The 21397-nt window shown below is 54.3% G+C and overlaps 1 protein-coding gene across 1 annotated transcript in view; it reads right to left on the minus strand.

The window, feature by feature from the left end:
- Positions 1 to 241: 241 nt before the first annotated feature.
- ZFHX2 (zinc finger homeobox 2) overlaps positions 242 to 21397 on the minus strand; it is a 28083-nt gene continuing 6927 nt past the window's right edge. Inside the window, exons 2-10 of the mRNA XM_069463648.1 lie at positions 11957 to 14046; positions 11233 to 11747; positions 10449 to 10689; positions 9121 to 9195; positions 8645 to 8703; positions 6822 to 7022; positions 6197 to 6323; positions 2568 to 6041; positions 242 to 2334 (exon numbers count right to left, since the gene is read on the minus strand). Of these exons, the coding sequence (XP_069319749.1) occupies positions 1355 to 2334; positions 2568 to 6041; positions 6197 to 6323; positions 6822 to 7022; positions 8645 to 8703; positions 9121 to 9195; positions 10449 to 10689; positions 11233 to 11747; positions 11957 to 13997 (7713 nt within the window). The 5' untranslated portion in view covers positions 13998 to 14046 and the 3' untranslated portion in view covers positions 242 to 1354. The remainder of the gene's footprint in view (positions 2335 to 2567; positions 6042 to 6196; positions 6324 to 6821; positions 7023 to 8644; positions 8704 to 9120; positions 9196 to 10448; positions 10690 to 11232; positions 11748 to 11956; positions 14047 to 21397) is intronic.

The raw sequence follows: 21397 nt of genomic DNA on the forward strand, positions 1-21397 counted from the left end.
GGGAATAAGGGGATATTACCTGTCCTGTCCCACAGTACAGGCTCTTCTCCCCATCACCAGCTCCCACCTGTGAGACAGGGCATGGCCAGGGGAAGGCTGCACTGCTCTCAGTCCTGTGAGGATAACCAGACCCGTGGCAAGGAGTTAAAGCCATTTGATCTTCCCAAGATGAGGTGGTATATAGAAACCCTTAAAATGGGGGTGGGGGTGACACACACCACAGGAAAAAAACACTTCTTTAATGGGAGAGTTTTCTTTTCTTTTTTTTTTTTTCCTGTATTTTCCAAGTTTATGTTTTTCTTTAGTTCATTCCTCTGGTCTCTCCAATTCTCTCTTTCATGTGCATGTGCACGCGCGCTCTCTCGCTCTCATTTTTTTTTTTTTTTTGGTTGTGTGTGTTTCAGTTTTTGAAAAGAACTTTGGATTTGCCGTTGGTGGGCAGCGCCGGTCCCTGGAGGCTGGACCCCCACGTGGCAGGGCTAGGACAAGGGGCGGGCCCACGGCTGCTGAGAGGATCTCTGTGTTTAAAGCCTTTGAGAATAAGTTACTGCAGTTCCCAGGGTGCAGGGTGGGGGTTGGCAGAGGGGTTCCTGGCGGCGGCTTCCCCAAAGAGTCCAGGCCGCAGGGGCTCCCACTTCAGCGAGGAGAGGGTTAGGAGGGAGAGGGTGAGGAGAGTGAGCTGGGAGCTCTTTTCCCCTGCCAACCTCCAGTTTGGTTAGAGTTTTGTGGGCTCCCTGCCCACCGGGGCTCCAACCTTGGGAGCCAGCTGGGTATTTGGAAAGAGTTTGTGAGCGGCATGGCGCTCTATACAGGGGGTAGCACAAGGGGGAGTGGCAGTTTATTTTTCTTCCCCATCTTTGCCTTGGGTTTTCTTTTTCCTTTCTTCTTTTTTTCTTCTTCTTCTTCTTTTTTTTTTTTTTGGTGTTTTCTCAGTCAGTGGAACATCATGGGATAACGTTTGTGTGTGTGCGTGTGTATGTGTGTTTATTGGGGGGGCGGAATTTAGTGAGGAAAAGGCAGGTGGAGCCAAGGATAGATTTTGTGTGCAGCGCACAGACATGTGAATAATCATGATGCCAAGATGGGTGTGTGTCTCTGTGAAGACATAGGGGCAAGGGCTACGTCTGCAAGGAGCTGAGGATGAGGATCAGAGTGTGTCTGTAGGGGTGGGGAGGAGGCAGGACTCTGCTGGAGGTGGGGTGTGTGAAGCCCACTGAGGGTGGGAACCGAAAGGTTCCCATGAGGTGGGCAGAGCCGAGGGTTGGGGTGAGGGATTTGAGCTCCCACCAAATACCCCTTGGGGTAAAAGAGGGAGCCCTAAGGCCCTCCCCTCTCCCCATCTTGGTTTATCTGTTTATAAAGCTAGAAGTGTAGAGGTAGTAGTAGTTTTTGGGTTGGTGTCCGTGTGAGGTAATCTTGCTTCCTCTTTGGCAAAAGCCACAGCAGCCGTGGCGGCAGTGGCAGTGTTGGTGACGGTGATGGGTGGGCCCCCTGGGGGCGGGGCTGCCTTGCGCCTGTGGGCCGAGGAGCGCAGGTGGGAGGCCAGGGCTTCACGCCCACTCAGCAACACCTCGCAAGCCAGGCAGTGGTAGGTGCAGATGGGCACCCGCAGTGGAGGGGGCATGGAGCCCCCAGAGCCCCGCCCAAAGAAGCAGAAGGATCTCTGGTGGGCAGTAGCCGGGGCCTCCCCGTCAAATGCCATCTTGCACTGGCGGCACAGGTAGCGGTGGGTCACATCCACGGTGGAGATGCCAGTGCTGCCTGTCAGCAGCTCATCGGCCTCACCAGCCTCCCCCTCCCCTAGAGCGGGCAGTTCAGGAGGCTTTGGAGGCGCTGTGGCTGTGGGTTCGGGGGCCTGGGGTGGTGGCTGGAGGAGGGCATTGGGGAGCAGCCCAATGAGGGTCTGAGGTATCACGGGGTTCACGGGAAAGAGCCCCTTCTTCATGCCATAGAGCTGTTGGAAGTAGGCCCCCTGTAATTGGGGGCCAAAGACAGCTGGCGGTGCTGCCCCCCCAGCAGGGGGCAATGGGAAGGGCAGGAATTGGCCCCCCAACAAGGCTGGGACTGTGGCCTTCAATGCTTTGAGGTTCTTGAGGGCATCATTGGAGGAGTTGGTGGGGGCTGCAACTGGCTTTCGCTCACCAGAGACCGAGTCTCCTGAGGGCTCAGTAGGGGTGCCCAGGACAGGGTCAGTGGTGCCTGCAGTGGAAGTGTTGGTTTGGTCGGGCACAGGTCTCTGAGGTAAGGGGCGGCCTGGGCCAGCGGTCTGGACCACCGTGGTAGTAGGCAGGACCGAAGTGGCGAGGCCAAGGAGGCCTGAGGAGGCTGCAGGGCCTGGGAAGATGAAAGGAGTGAGAAAGGGTTAGCACCTCCTGCCCCATCGTCCTTCCTGCTGTAGGTGACCACCCTGCTGCTGTGCCCCTTCCCTCCCTCCCTTCCCCCAAGAACCTGAAGCAAAGGAAGGCCACAGGAGACTGGACATGGGAAGAGTCAAGAAGGGAAAGGAAGGGAATGTCATTAGAGGGAGACATTCTCTGAAGTACAACTCCTCTATCCTCCCCACTCACCTGAATTGAAAGGAGCTAAGCTGCCCAGGGGGGGTTGGGCCAGAGATGGGCCAGACAAGAGGACTGGGGCCAGGCGAGGCAGGGCTGGGGCAGACCCAAGGGGCACAGAGGCAGGTGTGGTAGCAGGTGGGGCCTTGGGAGCCGGGGGTGCCTCTGGTGCTGGAGCCAAGTCGTAGCACTTGCTTTCATTCTTCAGCTGGGCCCGGACCGCCTCCTTGAGCTTGGCCAGGTGCTGGCGGGAAAAGAGATGGCCTCGGCAGGAGACATAGAAATCATACTTGACATCACAATAGGGGCAGTCGGTGCGCTGGGCTGCCAAGGGGCCCTCACTGCTGCCCCCAGTTCCCCCAACGGTTGCCCCCTGCAGTTTGGCCTTCTTTTCCTTGGCACGAGCATTCTGGAACCAGACCTGGATGACCCTCTTAGGCAACCCAATCTCCTCCCCTAGCACCTCACACTCCTGCATGGTGGGCGTGCGGTAGGCTTCATAGCAGGCTTTCATGATCTTTAGCTGCAGGCTGCTCATCTGGGTCCTGTAGCGCCGCTGGCCCATTCCATCTGAAACCCCAGTCCCACCTCCTGGTCCCCCACTGGTCCCTGCAGCCCCAGGGGACTCTGGTTCAGCTAGGCTAGAAGCAGATGAATCACTCAGATCTCCTGCAGACGGACTGCAAGCCTCACTCTCTGGAGAAGCTTTAGATGGTTCCTCTGGGCTCTCGTCCTCACTGGGTGGAGGGGGAGGTAGGAGAGGTAGAGGTGGCTCTAGTGTTGGGGTGGTGGCCTCTTTCCCAGGTGGTAGGAAAGGCAGGGGCCCAGCAGCAGAGGTGACTGTGGGGTAGGGAAAGGCAGGTGCTTCCCTCTTTAGGGCCTCTCTCCCCATCCCATCATCTACCTTGCCCAACACGAGGTTGAACTTGGGGAAAGATGCAGGGGTGGGTGTGACAGGGGGTTTGACTGCCGGACTGGACACACCCCCAGGGGTGCTTCGAAACTGGCCTTTCCTCTCCCGGGCCCTGGTGTTCTGGAACCAGACCTGTACCACTCGCTTTTTGAGCCCCACCTCCTCAGAGATGCAGTCGAGCATCTTGCGCGTCGGGTTGGAGTCCTGCATGTACCAACGGTATAGGATCTCTAGCTGCTCGGGCAGGATGGTGGTGCGCAGGCGCTTGTCCCTGGGGGGCTCGCCCTCCCCTCCTCCCCCTGCTTCACTGCCTGTGGGGGACAAGCTGCCATCCTCATGCTTCCGTTTGAGAGGTGGCCCTGGCACTGGTAGGGTGCCTGCCACCAGGGGATTTCGCTCCCCAAACACCAGCAAGGGCAGATCTAGGAGTTGCGGGGGAGCGCTGGGCTGCACAGATGGCAGGAAATGTAGTCGGCGGTGATTGGTCAGGAGGTCCTGGCTGGGGAAAGAGATGGCACACTGGTCACAGGTGTGAGCTGGAGGAGGTGAGGGAGGAGGGTTCTCTTCAGCCTCTTTGCCTCCTGGCTTCATTGCCTCTGCTTGGCTTAGCTCCTCCCCTTCTGGAGGTTCTGGTGATGGACCCTCAGGCCCTGCTGGGGGTTCGAGGCTCTGTTCCTCCTCTACTTCTTCCTCTGCCTCTTCCTCCTCTTCCCCTCTCCCTGCCTCTTCCTCCTCCTCTTCAGGGGTCTGGTCATCATAGCACTTCTTGAGGTGCCGCACCAACTCAAAAACACAGGAGAAACTGGCGTGGCAACGCCTGCAGCCCGAGGCTCCCCCAGTACTGCCTCCTATTGGCACAGGGCCACCCTCACAGGCATTTTTGCGCGCTTTCTGGCGGGCATTCTGGAACCACACTACCACCACACGGCTCGCCAGACCCAAGAGACTTGCGAGCCGCTCCACCTCTCCGTCCTTGGGGTAGGCACTGGTCTCAAAGAAAGACTGCAGGGCTTGGGTCTGGAACTCTGTGAACTTGGTTCTGGAGAACCGTCGGCCTGCAGGCACTAGGGGAGGAAGATTCCCTCTGGAGCCTTCTTCTTCCTCTGCTGGCCAGCGTCCTCCTGCCCGGCTTCGCTCTTCAGGAGCACGGGTCCCCCCTGCCTCAGGATCTGGGACCAGGAAGGGTGGACCCAATTGGGGAGCAGATGAATCCACAGACCCATCAGGAGGTTTGGGGGGCTCTGCAGGGGGTGGGTACAGGCTATCATAGCTTTTACGAAACTGAGCAGCGTAACGGCTCAGGGCCTCAAAGGGCAGAAAGCGGCGGTGGACGTGCTCCTCGTGTGTCTTGAGGATAAGCATATTGGAGAAGAGTTTCCCACAGGCCCCACAGGCCAGCTTGTCCCCACCTCCCAGGGCCTCGGGTGGAGGTGGGGTTGGGGGAGGGGGCACAGCCTGCTTCCCTTCATTGTACTGGATCACCAGCTCAAAGCCAAAGTTTTCTAGAAGGGCTTTGGCTGCAGTGCGGGCAGCCTCATTGGGCGATGGGTGGGGGGGTGAGGAGGGCCCTGCCTCATTCCCCTCTTTGGCCATGGGGGGCTGCTCCCACTCCCGCTCAGCCAGCTCAGCCTTGGGGGGTGGGGGTGGGGGAGGAGGGGTGGCAGCTGGCAGGGACAGCATGGGTGCAGGCCCAGCCAGTGCCAGCTTGGGCCCCACCTTGAGGTCATGGAGGTAGAAGGGCAGGAGCAGCTGCTGCTGCTGGAGCTTAAGCAGTGATTCGGGCACCAGAGGGAAGGGGGGCAGGACTGGTGGGGTGAAGAGGGGGGCAGGAAATCGGTGCAGGTCCAAGGGAGGGGGCGGAGGGGACAGGAAGGGCAATCCAGATATGAAGCCACTGGGGTCAGGACCCTTCTTCTCAGTGCCCACGTCCCCCTCAGTCTCGCCTTCTTTGGGCTCTTCTTGGCTGCGCTCTGGCCCCTCAGTCTTGGCATCAGTCTTGGCTCCCCGAGAGCGAGTCTGATGTAGAACTGACCGCATGTGGATCTCCAGGGTGGAGCTCTGGTTGTAGGAGACTCGGCAGACCGTGCACTTAAAGGGTTTGTCGGTGGCAGCAGTGGCGGTAGGCGGGGCACCAGCCTCCCCTCGGGCAGGGGCAGAGGGATCAATGGCAGCCTTCTTCATCTTGTGAAGGTGGGAGACAGAATTGTAATGAACCAAGAGGATATTCTTCTGGGTGAAGGACTCCTTACACACAGTGCACTTATAGGGCCGGGCAGGGTCAAGAAACTTGTCCAGGGCAAAGTTGGTGGTCTTCCGATAGGTCAGAGGGTGGCGAGAGTCAGCTGGAGCTGGCTCTGTAGAGCGGGGCTCCCCAGCAGTCCCCTCTTCCTCCTCAGCCATGGTGGGTGGAGGAGCCACCTCTTCAGCTTGGGCATCAGGCTGAGGGACTGGAGATGGGGCTGGAGAAGGGGGTTGACCAGGGCTTCCTGAGGGCTTGTCTGGGGCCTCAGCTGAGGCCAGGGGAGGCTCAGGAAGAGGATCTGGACTGGCTTCTGGAGTCAGGTTAGGGCCTTCTAGAGGAGAGAGAAAAGGGTACAGTGAGCAGACCCCACCCCCTCAATATCCAGGGCAACTGACCCTGGCCTCAGTTATCTTCAGACCTTCTTGGTCCATGGAGCCGGGGTTCCCTTTCCTGCCACCTTGGGAGGTTTGCTGTCCCCTTCCTTACCTGATGCCTGGTCTCTGCTGGGTACAGGCTCTGGCCCAGGAGTGGGGGCTTCTGGGCCATCTTCCAGAGGGCCAAGTGTGGGTCCAGGCAGCACTTTGGTCGTAAAGGTCATCTCTACAGTTGTGGCCTGTGATGGGAGAGATCCTGGTGGCTTCCCCACCACCTGTGCTACCCTGATTCCTCTGCACTGCACCTGTGCTGAGCTCCCTTCCAGATCAGCCTTCTGTCTGGACAAACCTCCCACCTAATTGCTGCTTTTCCCACAGACGAGAGAGCCTGGGCTGCTGCCTCTCCTATCTGGCTCCCTCTTTCCCCAGGTCAAAAGTCAGCTTTCCCTGAGGCACCTGGTCCTGGGAGGCCTGTGCCTGTTGTTCAACAACTCTTCTCAGGACTTCACAGAAGTGAAAAAACGCTTAGTTTCCTCATCCGTGAGTAGAGGCAGCTAAACAAGCTGAGTTCTGAGGACCCCTCCAACTCTAAAATCCAGCTTCAAATCTGTGCTACTTTCTTCATCAGAAACCACCCCCCAACACAGACACCTGCCTGGATACCCCTGCCTCCTCCTCCCCTCCTGTACAGCCCTGACAGGGCCACACTGGACCATCCTCACCCAGCCTGGACTCACCACAAGCAGCAGCTTCTCAACGCACTCGGGCACCACGTTGTGAAGGTGGCTAAGGTGGAAGTGCAGGGCAGGCCGGCCCACCAGCTGCTCTTGGCACAGTGGACACCTGTACTTGGGCTGCACTGCATGCTGGGAGAGTGTATGAGCCCTCACCTGGTCAGATTCCGGGCTCAGGAAGCTGCAGTATGGACAGCAGTATACCTGTGGGGCACATATGGATGGTGGAGGAGGTAGGTGTTAGGGAAGGGTTTGGATTCCTGAATGCAGCACTGGCCTCCATTCCCAATTTAGGAGGAGCAAGCTGGATAAAAAACCATCACAGCAGACCCAGGGTCTAGCCTCAAGTCCTAAAAGCTGGCTCCTCCCTTGTTTCTCTTGGATTGGCAAAAAGTCCTAGCCTGGGCCACTACCTCGCATTCCCTCCCTGTCTGGCCTTCTCCCTCCATCCTGGCCTCTCTCTACCTTTTCTTGGTGTGTCTTTCCCAGAGTCTGCTGCCCTACTCAATTTTCTACAGCTGACAGATGGCCCTGTACCTGCCCCCCCACTTGGGTTTAGTTTTCTTTTCTTACCCACCCCCATCTTGCCTGTGTCTTCTCTGTGAAATGGCTCCATTTCCTCTGGGCACTTTCTGGACCCAGAGGCTCCCTTGTCCCTGCCCACTCTGCCTCTTAACTGTCTCCTGAAGAGGGGCACTGCCTGTCTGCTCAGAAGCCAGCCCGTGCCGCCTTGGGCTCAGCAGTTCCCACTCTTTTCCATCCTTTCTTCTCCTCAGCATAAACAAACACCACAGCTCCCCCAGTGGCCCAGGAAAATTCTGGCCTGGCCCCTTCAGCACATTCTCAGTGCATTCTCGCCCACACCTCCAGAGGGGTGGGGCTGCAAGAGGCCTGCTGTCACCTGACTGCCTGACCTGTCCAGCCTGCATTTTGGCTGCTGCTTCAGATCAGGCTTGTCTCCCTAGCTTACTTCCTGTCCTGTTGCCTGTGCCATTGGTCCAGGCCTGTGTGTCGGGGAGGGATGGCCACAAAGGAAGGGGACCCAGGTGCTCATCTTAATGCACCCAGCCCTTGGTCCAGACATGTGGAATAGGTCTGTTGGAGGGAACAGGAGTTAGGAAGAAGAGAAGCTGAGGACATAAAGCATGGCTGCAGTTTGCATATTGCAGTCTAGTCTGGAGAGCTCTGAGGCACACGATGGCATTTCAAGACCAGAGGCTGGGAATTCCCTCAGAATCAACACTTTCAGGCCACAGAGCTCAACTACTTCTGGGTCCTGCTTAGGTTCGAGTCCTGGGGATTTAAAGATTTGTGGGACATGCTGTCAGGGTGAATCATTTGGTTGGTGCCTCCACCCTCAAGAAAAGGGTTCCAGGACAGTTCTGTCCAGGCTCAGGGCTTTCTGTCGGATATGAACGTCTGAGTCTAGTTGTCTTTCTGCTCCTAACTGAGCAGTGAAGAGCTGGGCAGCAGCTGGTTTGTTGCTTTTGCCTTTCTCTTTTCGTTTCTTCACTTCTTTCCTCTCTTCCTTTCTCTACCTGCCTCCAGTATTTTCTACTCTCAGTATAGTTCCTCTCTTCACCTTTCCCTTAAGTTCCTGCCATCCCTTCCTCTCATGTCCCTCTATGCTCCACCCTTTGGGGCCAGCTCTACCCCCATATGGTGCTGAACATATGTAACTGGATCTGGGTGGGATTTCCTAAATGTGCTATTCTGAGTGAAATAAGTCACAAGCATGACAAAATGAGGTCTGCCTTTAGAATAGGAGCAGATCTCAGTAAAGCCAGACCCCCAGCTCAGCACTTCCCAGTTACCCCAGTTCTGACCGTGGTCTGGTTGGCAGTGTCTCTGGAATGGCTGGTCTTGTTCTCTGCCTCTTCAGAAGCTGAGGATGAAAGGAGAGGACATTAAGGGACTCTGACAGCCCTCCCTCTTCCTGTCACAGACCCCCAGCCCTTAAGATGATTTGTTGCAGAGAGCTTCCAGGGTAGGGGGTTGGGCTCTAGGGAAAGGGAGAAAGGGCAGGAAACTCAGTAGGCAGGTGAGGCTTGGCAGGAGCCACCTCCAGGTTAGCAGAATGGCCAGGTTTAGGTCCCTGAAGAGGGTGGAAGCACCCAGCCTTCTGTGGCTCAGCCTCCTGCCCCCCACCCCCCACCCCCATGAGGCTTTTCTGTGGTCAGTTTTGCTCCTCCAGCACAGGGGGCATTGCTGGGCTCCTGGATCACTGCAAGGTCCCAGGGGCTCTCAGAATGTGTGAGGACTTGGGAGAAGGGAGGGAAAATGGACTGGATGAACAACTCACCCAACTGTTCTGTCTTGTTCTGGAGTTCTTTCTCAGGGTTGGGTGGCTCAGCTAAGGGGGTGACAGGAGCCTTCCCTGTGTAGGATGGGGGAGTGTCAGCTTAAAGAGGTAAAGCACCAGGGAAGGGAGGACATAGGGCAGAGGAAGCAGGACAAGCAGCCAGGCAATGAAAGAGAAAATGGATGAATCAACAGGCAGGAGAGGATGAAAAGCCACCAAAAAGACACACAGAGGGTGGAGGGAAAAGCTACACTATTAGAACTGGTAGGGCCTGAGAGTCATCTTGTGCAAGTCCAGAGCAATAGGCAACAGAACAGGACCACACTTGGCTCCCTGTCTTGACTGACCCAGGAAGTGGGAAGCCCCAGAAGTGTGGGAGGGGCACTGAGGAAAGAAGCTGAGGTTGAATGGAAGCGGCTGCTGCGGTGAGCAGGAGGTGGCAGGTCTAGCTGGGAGAGGAGATTACCACTCAAGTAAGAATTGACAGATGTGTAGGAATTTATTTTCGGTGGCAGCCTAATTAAAGTGTTAAAGTTCCTTAACTCCATTCAGCCCTGCGCCAGGATCGTTAGCTATTGATCTGGGCCCCTCCAGCACTTAACTCCAGCCAGCATATTGGCAATTCAATTAGCACCAGTCAATGCTGCCTATTCCTGGCTCCTGCTGCCCGTGCCCTCGCCCTTGCCCACTGCTGGCTCTCCAGAGCTCGACACCCATGCCCACCTCTAACAGCCCCTTCCAGGCTCTTCTCCTGTACCCTCTGGATCAATGGCACCTGGCTGGCTGTTCCCAGCCTCTGCTGGTACAGCCTTGGCTGCCTAAGGGAGACTCTAAGCCCAGCCTTAGGGCTGAAGACTTCCTAAGAGACAGGAAGAGGCTGGGAAGCTTGTCAGAGGTTTCTTCCCATCCCTGCTGCCTTTGGACTATGCCCACAGCTCCCATCTCCTTCCAAGTCCTGGCCCAGCATGAAAGCAGGTTCCATTCTTTTTTTCCCACCTCCTCTCTCCTTCCTGACCAGCTCCAGTCTGCCACCCCCCACATCCAGTGTTGTTAGGACACTAGTCACTGCTCAGAATCACTAGGTGATTCCTCCTCACCTCCCTTCCTGTTTTCTGTTCTCCACCCAGCAAAATCCCTGCCCTTCTCTTCCCCTCCTCGCTCAGCAGCCCCCACTGGGCCTGTCTTATCCCTTCATATCTTCTCACTTGCTACTGATGGCCCACAGACCCATTCTCCCTCCTTGTATCCCTTTCTCTTCAGCCTCCCAGCTCCCCGCACCCTGCTGGCCCCCCTGCCCAGTCCTTATTCTCCAGTCCCCTCTTCCTCACCGGGAGTCCGGAGCTGCCCATGGCTGAAGCTCAGGATGTTCTGGAGAGCTGAGAGTCCTTCCTCAGCTGCTGGGCCACTCTGTAGCAGCTGCAGACGCCTCTGGGCCTGGGCATCACGGTGGGCAGGTGCGCGCAGGTGTTGCAGCACAGCCAAGCGGGAGGGTGTCTCCCAAGCACACAGCAGGCAGTGGTACAGCCCCAGCTCTGCCCCTGCCTCTGCTCCCTCCATTTCCAGCAGAAACTAGAATCATGGCAAGAGGCTGGCTCAGGCTCAGAAGGGACACCTCCAGATCTCAGGGGACTTCTTTGCTTCCCCCAAGGGAGCCTGACTAGCAGCACCCTTCTCCCTACCCACTCCTTCCACCCCTTCGAGCCCCCCTTTTCCCTCCTAGTATCACTAGAGCCCCCTGAGTATTACTGCTTGTTTTCCCCAGTCTTCTCCTCTTCCTTCTACCACTCCTGGACTCCCTCCCAGTATGTGAATGGAATCTGGTTCCATCCTCTTGAACTTCTGGTGACATGATGGACTGAGCTGACCCAGACCCCTCCCTCCAGCCCCAACACCAGAAGAGCTGAATAAAGTCTTTGTTTCATTTCATCAGAGTCCTCTATCCTTTGGTCTCCTTCTCCATGTCTGTCCAAACTCTTTGTTAACCTGGTGCATACTTCCCTTTTTCTCCATTTCTGTAACCCTGGGTTTTCCCGTCACTTCCCTACTCTGCATCTCCTCCTTCCATCCTCATCCCTTTCTCCTCTTCCCTGCCCTGACCCTCCCCAGCCTCACCTTATAGATCTGGCTGTTTTCTTCATGGGCTGCACCCCTGGCATGCAGCTGCATCTTCTCCTTGCTGTTGGACTCAAAGTCACAGATGTTGCAGCGCAGGTGCAGTGGGGAGGCAGACCCATAAGGGGCCCCATCTCCCAGGGGCACTGGGGTGGGGGTGCCCATGGCCCCACCACCCTCTCGCAGGTGGGCTGCCAGCTGGTACTTCTGAGCATGTTTATCAGTCTTGAGGTGGAGTTGGAAGTTGGCCTTGAGCTGGGTGCCGTAGCAGCAGAGCTTGCAGCGGTGGGTGTCACCCGCCACCTCCTTCCATTCAGCTTCCGGGAGGCTTCGGCCTACACTGCAGTGGTATAGCAGTAGCTCCAGGCTGTCTGTGCTGAAGGCCTGGCACACTAGGCAGCGGAATACCCTCAGGGACGGGCTGTCATCTGGGGGTGGCGAGGTGGGCATGCCATCAGATGAGCCCAGGAGCTGACTTGGAGGCAGGTGGGCATCAGGGGAGAGGCTGCCAGGGGCTAGGGGACAGAAACAGATTAGTGGCCCAAGGAAGAAATGGGGCAGGGTCAGTTTGCTATATGGAGGGGTGAGTTAATGAGTGGGACAGTGCTCAGAGGGGATTTATGGTTACCTAAGTAGGGAGTTGGCCTTTGGGAGAAAGCAGGGAATAGACTGTGGCGCTGGGGAGGAGAGAAGGGGGAAGAGGAGCAGGGTTCAGCGAGCTTACCAGGTGTGGGGAATTTGCGGGCAGGTGCTCCAAGGTGGTGGAAACCATTGAGAAGCAGCTGGGCTTCCAAAGGCTTGTCTGGCCTCAGCCCGGGGCCAGACAAGGGAGTCTGAGGCTGCCCTAGGGCCTGGGGACCAAAGTACTGGAAGAGTTCAGGGGAGTTGGTGGGGGCAGTCCCTGGTGGTGGAGGAGGGCCTGGCCCCATCAGCCCAGGTGGCAGGCCCAGTGGCAGCCCCTGGTGCAGCATTAGGACATTCTGCATGTGCTTCTCAGAGGTCATATGGATGCGTAGGTTGCGGGAGATGTTTGTCTCATAGCTGCACACCTTGCACTGCCAGGATGATTTGGTCTTGGGCTCTTTGTCCCCCGCGGAGGGCGGGAGTGATGCCTCTGGGGGACTTCCCTGCCCACCGGGGCCTGCCTGGAAGCCTTGCAGGTTGGCCAGGTGCTTGTCGGACTGCATGTGGATGCTGAGGTTTCCCTTGGTGGTGGTGGAGTAGTTGCAGACATCGCAGCGGTAGGGCTTGTAGCCACAGTTGTAGCTCTCTCCACGAGCGAGGCGGGGGTGGGCCCCCCCAGCACTGCAGTAGTTGCAGTGACTATTGCTCTCAGGGTGTTTCTCTCGCATGTGCACATCCAGGGTCTGCTGGTACTTGTAGTGCCAGTTGCACTTGGGACACTTGAGTGTCTTGCAGGAGTTGCGCGAATGTAGCAGGGACATGTGGCTGGACAGGCTGAGCCCTTGGAAGGCTGCAGGGGCTGGGGTGTAGTCGTCAGCCAGGTGGTAGGGCTGGGGTGGGTCATTGGGGTCTTCAGGGGAGCCCACTGGGGCGGGGAGACTGCTCCCTTCCTTGGAGGTGGGTGAGCTTTGGTTGAGTGAGGGGCAGAGCCCTCCATCCTCTTCTTGCCCTTCGGGGAACCAATCTGGCCCTGCCTCGCCTGCTGCTACTGGCGATTCTTTGGCTTGGGTTGGGCTGGGGTCCCAGGTGGCTGGGGTTGTGGATGGGGAGAATGGGTTGAGGGCCATGACTTCTTCAGCAGGAAGGACAAGGGTGTGGACTTCTGCCTCAGGGGGGCCATCCTCTGTCTGGGCTACGTTCGCCTCTGTGTTCAGTGTGCTGCCGTTGTTAAGGGGTATTTCAAAAGGGGTGTGAGCAGGGTGTTTTGGTTCCAGAAAGCTTATGAAGGCCATGCAGCCCTCATGCCCTTCCTGGAGCACGGCTGGGCTGCTTGGCAGGCCCTGGTGTTGGGCAGGGGTTAGCTTCACCCCGTGAGACTGTGTGTGACCCATAAAGGCCTGGGGCCTGCTAAAACCCAGGCGGCACAGAAGGCAGAGCCAGAAGAGTGCCATGTGGTCTCCCCCACTGTTCCCCATAGGGCCATCTTTGGGATCTCTGGGTGGGTTTGCAGCCAGCTGGTAGCTCCAGAAGGCTCCATCCCTTCCCTCACAGGCAGCTGGAGACGGCGCTGAGGTATCGTGGGACAGAATTTGGTCAGAAGAGCTAAAGCCTTGGATTAGGTCAAAGCCATGTTGGATATGAAGGGCAGTGAGGTGTGCAGGGGGTGGGTGGGCAAGGAGGGGCAGGCTGGGCTCTTCCTTGATGCCTGCCTCACCCCAGGGGAAGCCCTTTGGTAGCAGGAGTTCACTGCCGCCTGGCAGAGACAGCTTGGCCACTAGGTAGGCCTCACCGCCAGCTGTGAAGAATAGGTGGTTGCTTAGGTCCACAGGAGGGAGTCCTTCCTCCTCCTGCTCCTTGTCCTTCTCTACCCCCAGGTCCTTTGGTGGGAAGCGACTACAGCCAGGCCCTTCTTGGGGTTCCCCAATCTCCTTTGGTGGGACAAGGCCACAGCCCGACTCTAGGGGCTGTCCCCCTGGCTCTGAGGGCCTCATGCTCTCAGAGGGGGAGGGGGCAGCAGAGGGATCTTTGGTGACAGGATCAGAGGGGGTGCTGGAGGAGGAGGTGTCCGGAGGCGGAGACGGGGCATTGTGCCTAGGGGAGGGGGTGTTGCCAGCGGTGGAGTCTAAGTTAAGGGTGGCCATGGTAGACGGAAGAGTGCTGGGGGTTCATTTCAGCGTGACGGCCAGTACCCTGCAGGGAAACACCAAGAGAACAGTGCTGTGAGGCTGCAGGGACTCCAGCCAGGCAGCTGAATCTCTGGATACTGCAGTCCCATCCTCCTCCGTGAACGTCAGACTCACCCGTTTGCCAACCAGAAGCTTCACTTAGCGTCTAATAGGCTTCAAAACTTAACATGTCCAAAATCAGAACTCCTTATTTGTCCTCTGGACCTCCTGCTCCTTTCTATCTTTCCTACCTCAAATGTTGGTACCATTTATCCAGTTGCTTAGGCTGAAAACCTAAAAGTTTTCTCTCATCCTCCCCTTATCCAGTTCAGCAACAACCTCTAACACGTGTCAAATCCCTCCACTTTTCTTCTTCACGGGCACCAGGGTGGCCCACGCCATTATCATCTCTTTCCTGAACTAATGCAACCCACTCCACGTTGGCCTCTCATCTTCCAACGCTGCCCCCTACAATCTGTTTTCCCTCCACCCACAACCAGAGTCGGGGCTAAGGTCTGCTTGATTGCTCTGTCCTTAGCACATAGAACTTGCCTGCCTCACAGTTAATAGATGTCTTTGGAATGGCAGAACACTGGGAAGGACCCTCAGATTTTCTGTGCCCTGAAGAGGTAAATTCCCTAATCAAGGTCTTCTTGCCAGAGATAGGCATTAACTGATTTCCCCTGGCATGAGGTACCATGTTGCTCTCAGATGGCTTCCAGATCCATCTATGGTCACATGTGGGACCTTCCCTGGCCAGCTGAAAGACAACAGCTTATATGTTGCCTCCTCCTCCCCAAAGAGAGGAAAAAAAAAAAAGTAATAGCAATAATATTACTAATAGCTATTAAGGTACATCTACCATGGTCCTGGCACTATGCTAAATGCTTTACATCAATCACCTCATTTAATCTCATGGCAATCTTATTTTATAGATAAGGCAGCCAAGAAACGGGTTAAGTAAGCTACTGATGGTGACACAGCTCCAAAGAGGGGCAACTAGAGAAGGACTGGCCAAGCACTAAGTAAAGTGCAACGCTGTGGCCTGACTCCTCCATCCGGCTGGACTGTCCCTCAGACAAAATAAAGGCCAAATGAGCCTCCAAAGGTCTAGAAATCATGACTTGCAGGCAGCCTCCAACTGACTAGAAGCACAAGGCTATCATCCTTTTGTTTACCGGGATCCTCCCCTCTAACTCACCACATTCCCATGCCTCCCCATTCCATACTCCTCCCAAGGTCCCAAGTGGCCCGTCTACATACTCTCCAGCTGTCCACATCAGATCTCTAATGATTAAACTTAGTGCTCAGGCCAGAGTGCTTCAGGGAAGGGGTGAGGGGTGTGATCTCTCTTTCCTTAAGCCACCTCTAACCCTCACCCCCAGATTCCTAGGTCTGAAATGGGTCCTTAGTCTGGCCCCACACAGCCTGTAGGTTCCATTCCTGCTTCCCTCCTCCTCTAGGGGGTCTAGCCAGGCGTGAAGTCGGAGCCATTAAGGAGCTCCGATTGGGGCTGGATTAGCATGCTAATGAAAATGCAAATCAGCACCTGGAAAAGGAGTGGAGGTGATGGAGAGGTGGGGGAGTTAGAGAACCAAACGGGAAGTGAAGGAATTGGACTGAGTGGGGGTTGGTTCCTAGATAACCAGAAAGCAGAAGTCCTAATATTGTGGGAGAAAGGTATTCCTCCAGCGGAATCCTTGGTGAGGGAGAGGAGGTAAGTGTGCTGGTTTGTGTGGGTCTGACATTTCACTGTCATTCCCACAGGGTGGGACCCACCACCCTTTACCCCACCTGGTGGGAAGGAATGAATCTGGTCAAGAGAGGCCTATTCTGGGCCCTGGCTCAGGGCAGAACACTGGCGGGTGCTCTCTCCCAGCTGGCCTAAGCAGTAGAGCCCACCTGCCTACTTTGACCAGCTCCTTCCTGGCTCCTGACCTGCAACTCTAGATCACACTTCAGGTGGGCTAGGCAGACCTAAGCCCCACATCCTGCAGTAACTCCCAGATGCTCTCTCCAAAGCATCTGCTTCCCAGGACTGGAAAAAGACACAGCTGATTCCTAGATAGAAAGCAAAGGAGCTTCGTTTTTGGCTAGCTTGTGGGTGAGACTCAGCTTGGCCGAGGGTAGGTCGGCAGCTGTTTAAAATTGCAAATCTCTTCCCCACCACCCAGCCTAACCCTCCTCCTCTTCAGGAAAGAATTTCAATTGCAAATTTATCTCTGCCTCAGTGCATTTCCACCACCCCCCCATCCACTGCCACCAATTCCCCCTCCCCCTTTCTTCTCAGTGCTTCTCCCATCACCCACTATTTATTACAAACCTTTAGCTGCAGCAATTAGTTTTTCACTTTTTTCCTCCTTCCATGTCCCGCCTCCATCTTAACTTCCTTCCCTCTCAGAATCTCTAGGTCCCTTTCTTTGCCCTTCCCACCTTGAACTAGAGACGTTGCGGAAACATACAACAGACCTAAAAATCATCCCCCACGTGCCTCCCCCAGGTCAAGATTCTTGTTCATCCTCAGGCCCATTGCCATTCCTCCCTTTAGTTCCCTGCTTTCCTTAAGGGCATCGCCCTTGGTATGCATCTCAGATGTGGGTAAAGGGACAAGGAGACCGACCGCTCAAAGGCCCTGACATTCTTGCTTCTGGAGGAGGGAAGGAGGAAGAGGGTTGATCTGGTATGGAATGGAGGTGGGAGACAGTCAAAAAGAAAGACCTGGGTAGAGGTGAGGGCTGGGGGCCTCTGTGGAGGAGAGGGTTAGGGGAGACAGAGCAGGCAGTGGTGGTGGTGTGATTAGAGAGGAGATTGATGTGAAGGGGCGCCACAGACGGCAGAGAGAGTCAATAAAACGAGAGGATCACATTAGAGGCGACAGAGAGAGCTTTAAATTACAAGGCTGCTGCCACCGAGGGGGATGGGAGGAGGAAGGCCTGGAGCCAAGGGAGGGTGGAGAGTTCTGAGGGTGTAGTCATCCCCTGAGATGAGTCTTCTAGCTCCAAAATGGCCCTCAGTCCTCAAAGCTCCCTGCTGTCCCTTCATTCTTCCCTCCCTCCCTAATGTGTCCTTTCCTCACTAGAGGGAGGGCGGCAGGAGGGGGAAGACGGAGAGAGAGCTGTAGAGAAACAGAAGAGATTTTTCCCCCTATTGGTATTGCCCTCTTTCTCCTTTCCAGACCTGGGTCTCTGGTCATTCCTCAGGATAAGAAGGGAAGGATGGAAGTGCTACCTTCAAAACTCAGCGAGGGGGTCACTGCTCCACAGACATACAAGATACAGAGTCTTAACTACTGAACTGCAAATATTGTGGGCAGATAATACAATACTTAGAAAAGGAAGACACGAGGGAGCCAGGAGGCTGCAAGACATATGCTAGGACCCAGAAAGCTACAGAGATGGGGAGAGGTTATGAGACAGACAGAAAGGCTCAGGTGTGAAGTTGCAGAAAAAGAAGTGGAAAGCTGAAAAGTTAGGCTCTGAGACCAAGCAAGACAGGGGAGACACAGTGAGACTTACAAGAGCCAAACGGACAAGGGCAAAGGAAGGACCAAAAACATGAAGTCTGAGCAATCTGCCCCTCACTGAAGGGTAGCCAGGTTGTGGGTTCAGGCTGGGGGGTACTGACCGGTACAACTTAGAGGGGGTTCCAGGGGAAAGCAAGGATTCCCCTTGGTACAGCCCCCTCCCACCTCTGGCCCACCAGGAGAGGAAAAGAAACACTACTGCTCCCTAGTGGTTACAGAGGGAACATCATCAAGGAGGGTGCAGGCCTGATGGGGGACAGACTGGCTTTCTCCTCCTCAACTCCCCTCCAAAAACCAGAAAACAAACCCCCTCTCTCCTTTTCTCCAAACCCAACCACATGGCAAAGTCTTTCACAGGCAGTGCAGCAGTCTGTCAGGACACCATCAAGTTTGCCTAAAATTTGCATACAATGATTTCCACATCAGAGCCTTCTAAACATTTTTGCCTTTCACTTTTCTAATTGTTTGATCTACCCACTTTTCCTTACTCAGAGCCAATTTTAGGACCTTTACTTTTTTCTTTCCTCTCTCTGAAATTCTTGCCTAAGGCATTGCTCTCTTCCACACTCACTCTGCTCTGGTCTTTCTCCCCTTTTTGTCTCAACCTGTTGCTTCCAAGAGGAGGCAGCCATGGAGAGAAGAGAAAGAGTAAAAATGAAGTGTGTGTGCCCTTAACAAGGGGGATTGTTTAGTATAAACAGCAAATAAAATCTTAACTAGATAAGCCTTATTTTTTTTCAAGACAGAAGAACATGGCTTTGGATCCATGCGGAGCCAGATTCATTCCTGGCTCCACCGCTCACTAGCTGTGCAACCTTGGGAAGTTACTCATGGAGTCTCAGTCTCCTTGTCTAGAAAAATGGGAATAATGATACCTTCCTTACCCAGTTGTGAAGATCAAAATAGGTAATGTGTAAAGTGCATATCCTGGGTGTTCAGTGAGGGTAGTTCTTTTCCTTCTCTCTTGGCTGTCTCCTCCCATAGAGCAGAGCAAGGTGTTTTCACAGAGGCTGACAACTTTCCTCTGCTTCGCCTCCTCAACTCCCCTGCAAAAACCAGAAAACAAAACTCCCTCTCTCCTTTTCTCCAAACCCAACCACATGCAGAGGCTTTCACAGGCAGTGCAGCAGTCTTGACCAAGACTCATTATCTACTCTCTACCCTTTCTGAGGGCAGAATCTTAGGCAGACAGGATTTCAATCTAGCCTACCCAGCAGCAGAGTTCACTTACTACTTGGCCCTCTTGATTGCTGGGCTTAGAGATACCTGTCATTACCCCAGAGCAAAGAGTGGAAGCTTTGCCCAGGCTTACACTTAGACAGGGTACAGAAGTAGCTAATACCTGGATCAAAACTATTCTGGCCTGTCCCTGCATTTCTTTTTTCTTTCTCTCTCTTTGTCCTAAATACCCTTTCCAAGTCATCCCTGCATTTAGAACTATCATTTTCTCTGTTTCTATTACCTTCTATATTTAAGAAGAAAACCAAACCAAAAAAACCCCAGTAATCCTGTTCCTCCATTTATTTATATTCTATCTATCTCTCCTAGGCCTCTCCCTTCCCCCCTTCTATAAATATTTAGGGAGTGCTTACTTTGTGCAAGATAAGTTTTGTCCAAAAGAGAGACAGAAAACCAGTATGGCAGGGAATGAGATAGACATGTGGGAAAAGGAGTGTCATAAAAGGTAAAGAGACAGCTAAGGTAGACGTGAGTGAGGAGGGAGGAAGAAGGGAGGGAAAGAGGGAGAGGTAGGCAAGTGAGGAGGGAATGAAGCTGGATCTGGATTTGCATATGTAAATATTGAATCTCTTCCACCTCCCAGCTCTGGCACCAAACTGGGCAGGTGGGCATGAGGGATTAGGGATGGGGTAAGGTGTGAGAAAGGAAGCTGTAGACAGAAACCACACCTGTCCATGTTTTCATGGATTTGTTGAGGTGTGCTGCAGAGTGTCTGCTACTTGTCGGGGTGGGTGTCCAGGAGAGGAGCCTCTTGCCCAGCCATCTCCCTCAGTGTTAGATGTGTTAGGACTGCAGTGTGAAGCTGCTCTGCTGCACTAATCTGTGTGATCTTATAGTGCACTGAGAGACTCACATTCTGCTGGATGTGGTTCTCATACACTACATACTTAGCCAGCACAGAACCCTTTTCTGTATGAGCACTCAGTACTGAAAAGACAGGGAGTTGTGCCCTGAAATTCAGAATCAGGATCCTGGCATGAGGGACCTCTATAAAAGAGAATCTGTGTGATTTAATGACTCAATTTAAATACTGTTACAACAATAACAACTAATTATAATAATAAAATAATAGCCAACATCTTTAAATGTTTACCACGTGGCAGCCACTGTGCTAAGCCCCTGGCAAGTATCACATCACCTAATCTTCTGCTACAATCTGATGTAATAGATAGAGCTATTCATTTCCATTTTACATGGAAACAGACTTTAGACAGGTTATTTTTAAGGTCTCCCAGTTAGAAAGAAGTAGAATCATTGAGATTAGAACTCAGGTAGCCTGCCACACCTCCCCCTGCCCCCCGCCCCCACACACCCCTCTGCTTTTGCTCTTGGGTTAATTTGTAAGCTTCTGAACGCTGGCTGGTATGCATTTTGAATGAGGCCTTTGAGTTTGAGTATGTTATTCTGCCCTTATGCCTGTCACTTTGAACATATGTGCCATCCTGCTCTTCTTTGAGTTTAAAGTTGCTAGAGGGCTGTTTGCCAGTTAGTTTGTTTCTTAGTGTAAGATGGGCCAGAAAAGGACCACTGCTTTATGAAACTCCAGGGGGCGCCATCCACTCAGCAGTCTATGCAGGGGCACTGACCATTCTGTGTATGTGTATGGAGAGAGAGAGAGAGAAGGGGGAGATAGATATGGTAGGTAGTGTTATTTGAATGATGATATGTGTACTCATTTGTGGTGTCTCTTAAATGTGAAAGGCTACACATGTGTATCCATATTAGCATATGAACTTCATCAAACAAGCAGTCTGGAGGCGGGGCATGGTGGCTCACACCTGGAATCCTAGCACTTTGTGAGGCTGAGGCAGGAGGATTGCTTGAGCCCCGGGAGTTTGAGACCAGTGTGGGCAACATGGTGAGACCCCCATCTCTACAAAATTTTACAAAACAGCCTTTAGAATTAAACAGACCTGGAATCAAATTCTAGTTCTATTCCTTAATACATAAATGACCTTAGGTGAGTTGTTTTAAGCCAGCCTCAATTCAGTTTCTTCATATAGAGAATGGGGATTAGTACCTCATGGAGTTGTGTCCACTGAGGTGATAATTATTGAGATTGACACTTTGGATGTGATCAATAAATGGAAATGATGATTATTCATCCACATGCATTATTCTTGAGTTGGGGAGTATGTGTATGTTTATTGCTTTTTGATTGTGTTGGGGTAACTGGTAGCCTGGGTTTAGCCCTATCTCAGACCTCTTTAGGGTTAGTGAAGGTGCTCATTCTTGGCCCCTGGCTGGATTTCCCCTAGGCCCTCCAGTTACACATGTGTGGGCCCTGGGCTTCTCGTTCAGCAACGGGGTGTCCTATGCGGGTGTGTTGCTGTGTGCCTGTATGTGCTTGGTGGCCCGGCTGGCGCGGGAGTGTTTGGGGTGGTGGTAATTACTGGGATGGCCCAGCCCTAATGAGTGTGATCTTGTTACACTCCCGCCGCCTCTAATGGAGCTAACCTCATTTCACAGCCATTAGAGATGGAGATGAGGCCCCGCCTACTGGCCCTGCCAGCTGCAGCTTTTGCAGCCCTGGCCACGTTCTTTCCCTCCCGCTCGCCATTTCTCCATTCCACCTCTCCTTCTCCCTCCTTTCTCTTCTGCTCCTCCTTCCACG

Source organism: Eulemur rufifrons, chromosome 2 (genome assembly GCF_041146395.1).
Source record: "Eulemur rufifrons isolate Redbay chromosome 2, OSU_ERuf_1, whole genome shotgun sequence".
NCBI classification, from domain to species: Eukaryota; Metazoa; Chordata; class Mammalia; order Primates; family Lemuridae; genus Eulemur; species Eulemur rufifrons.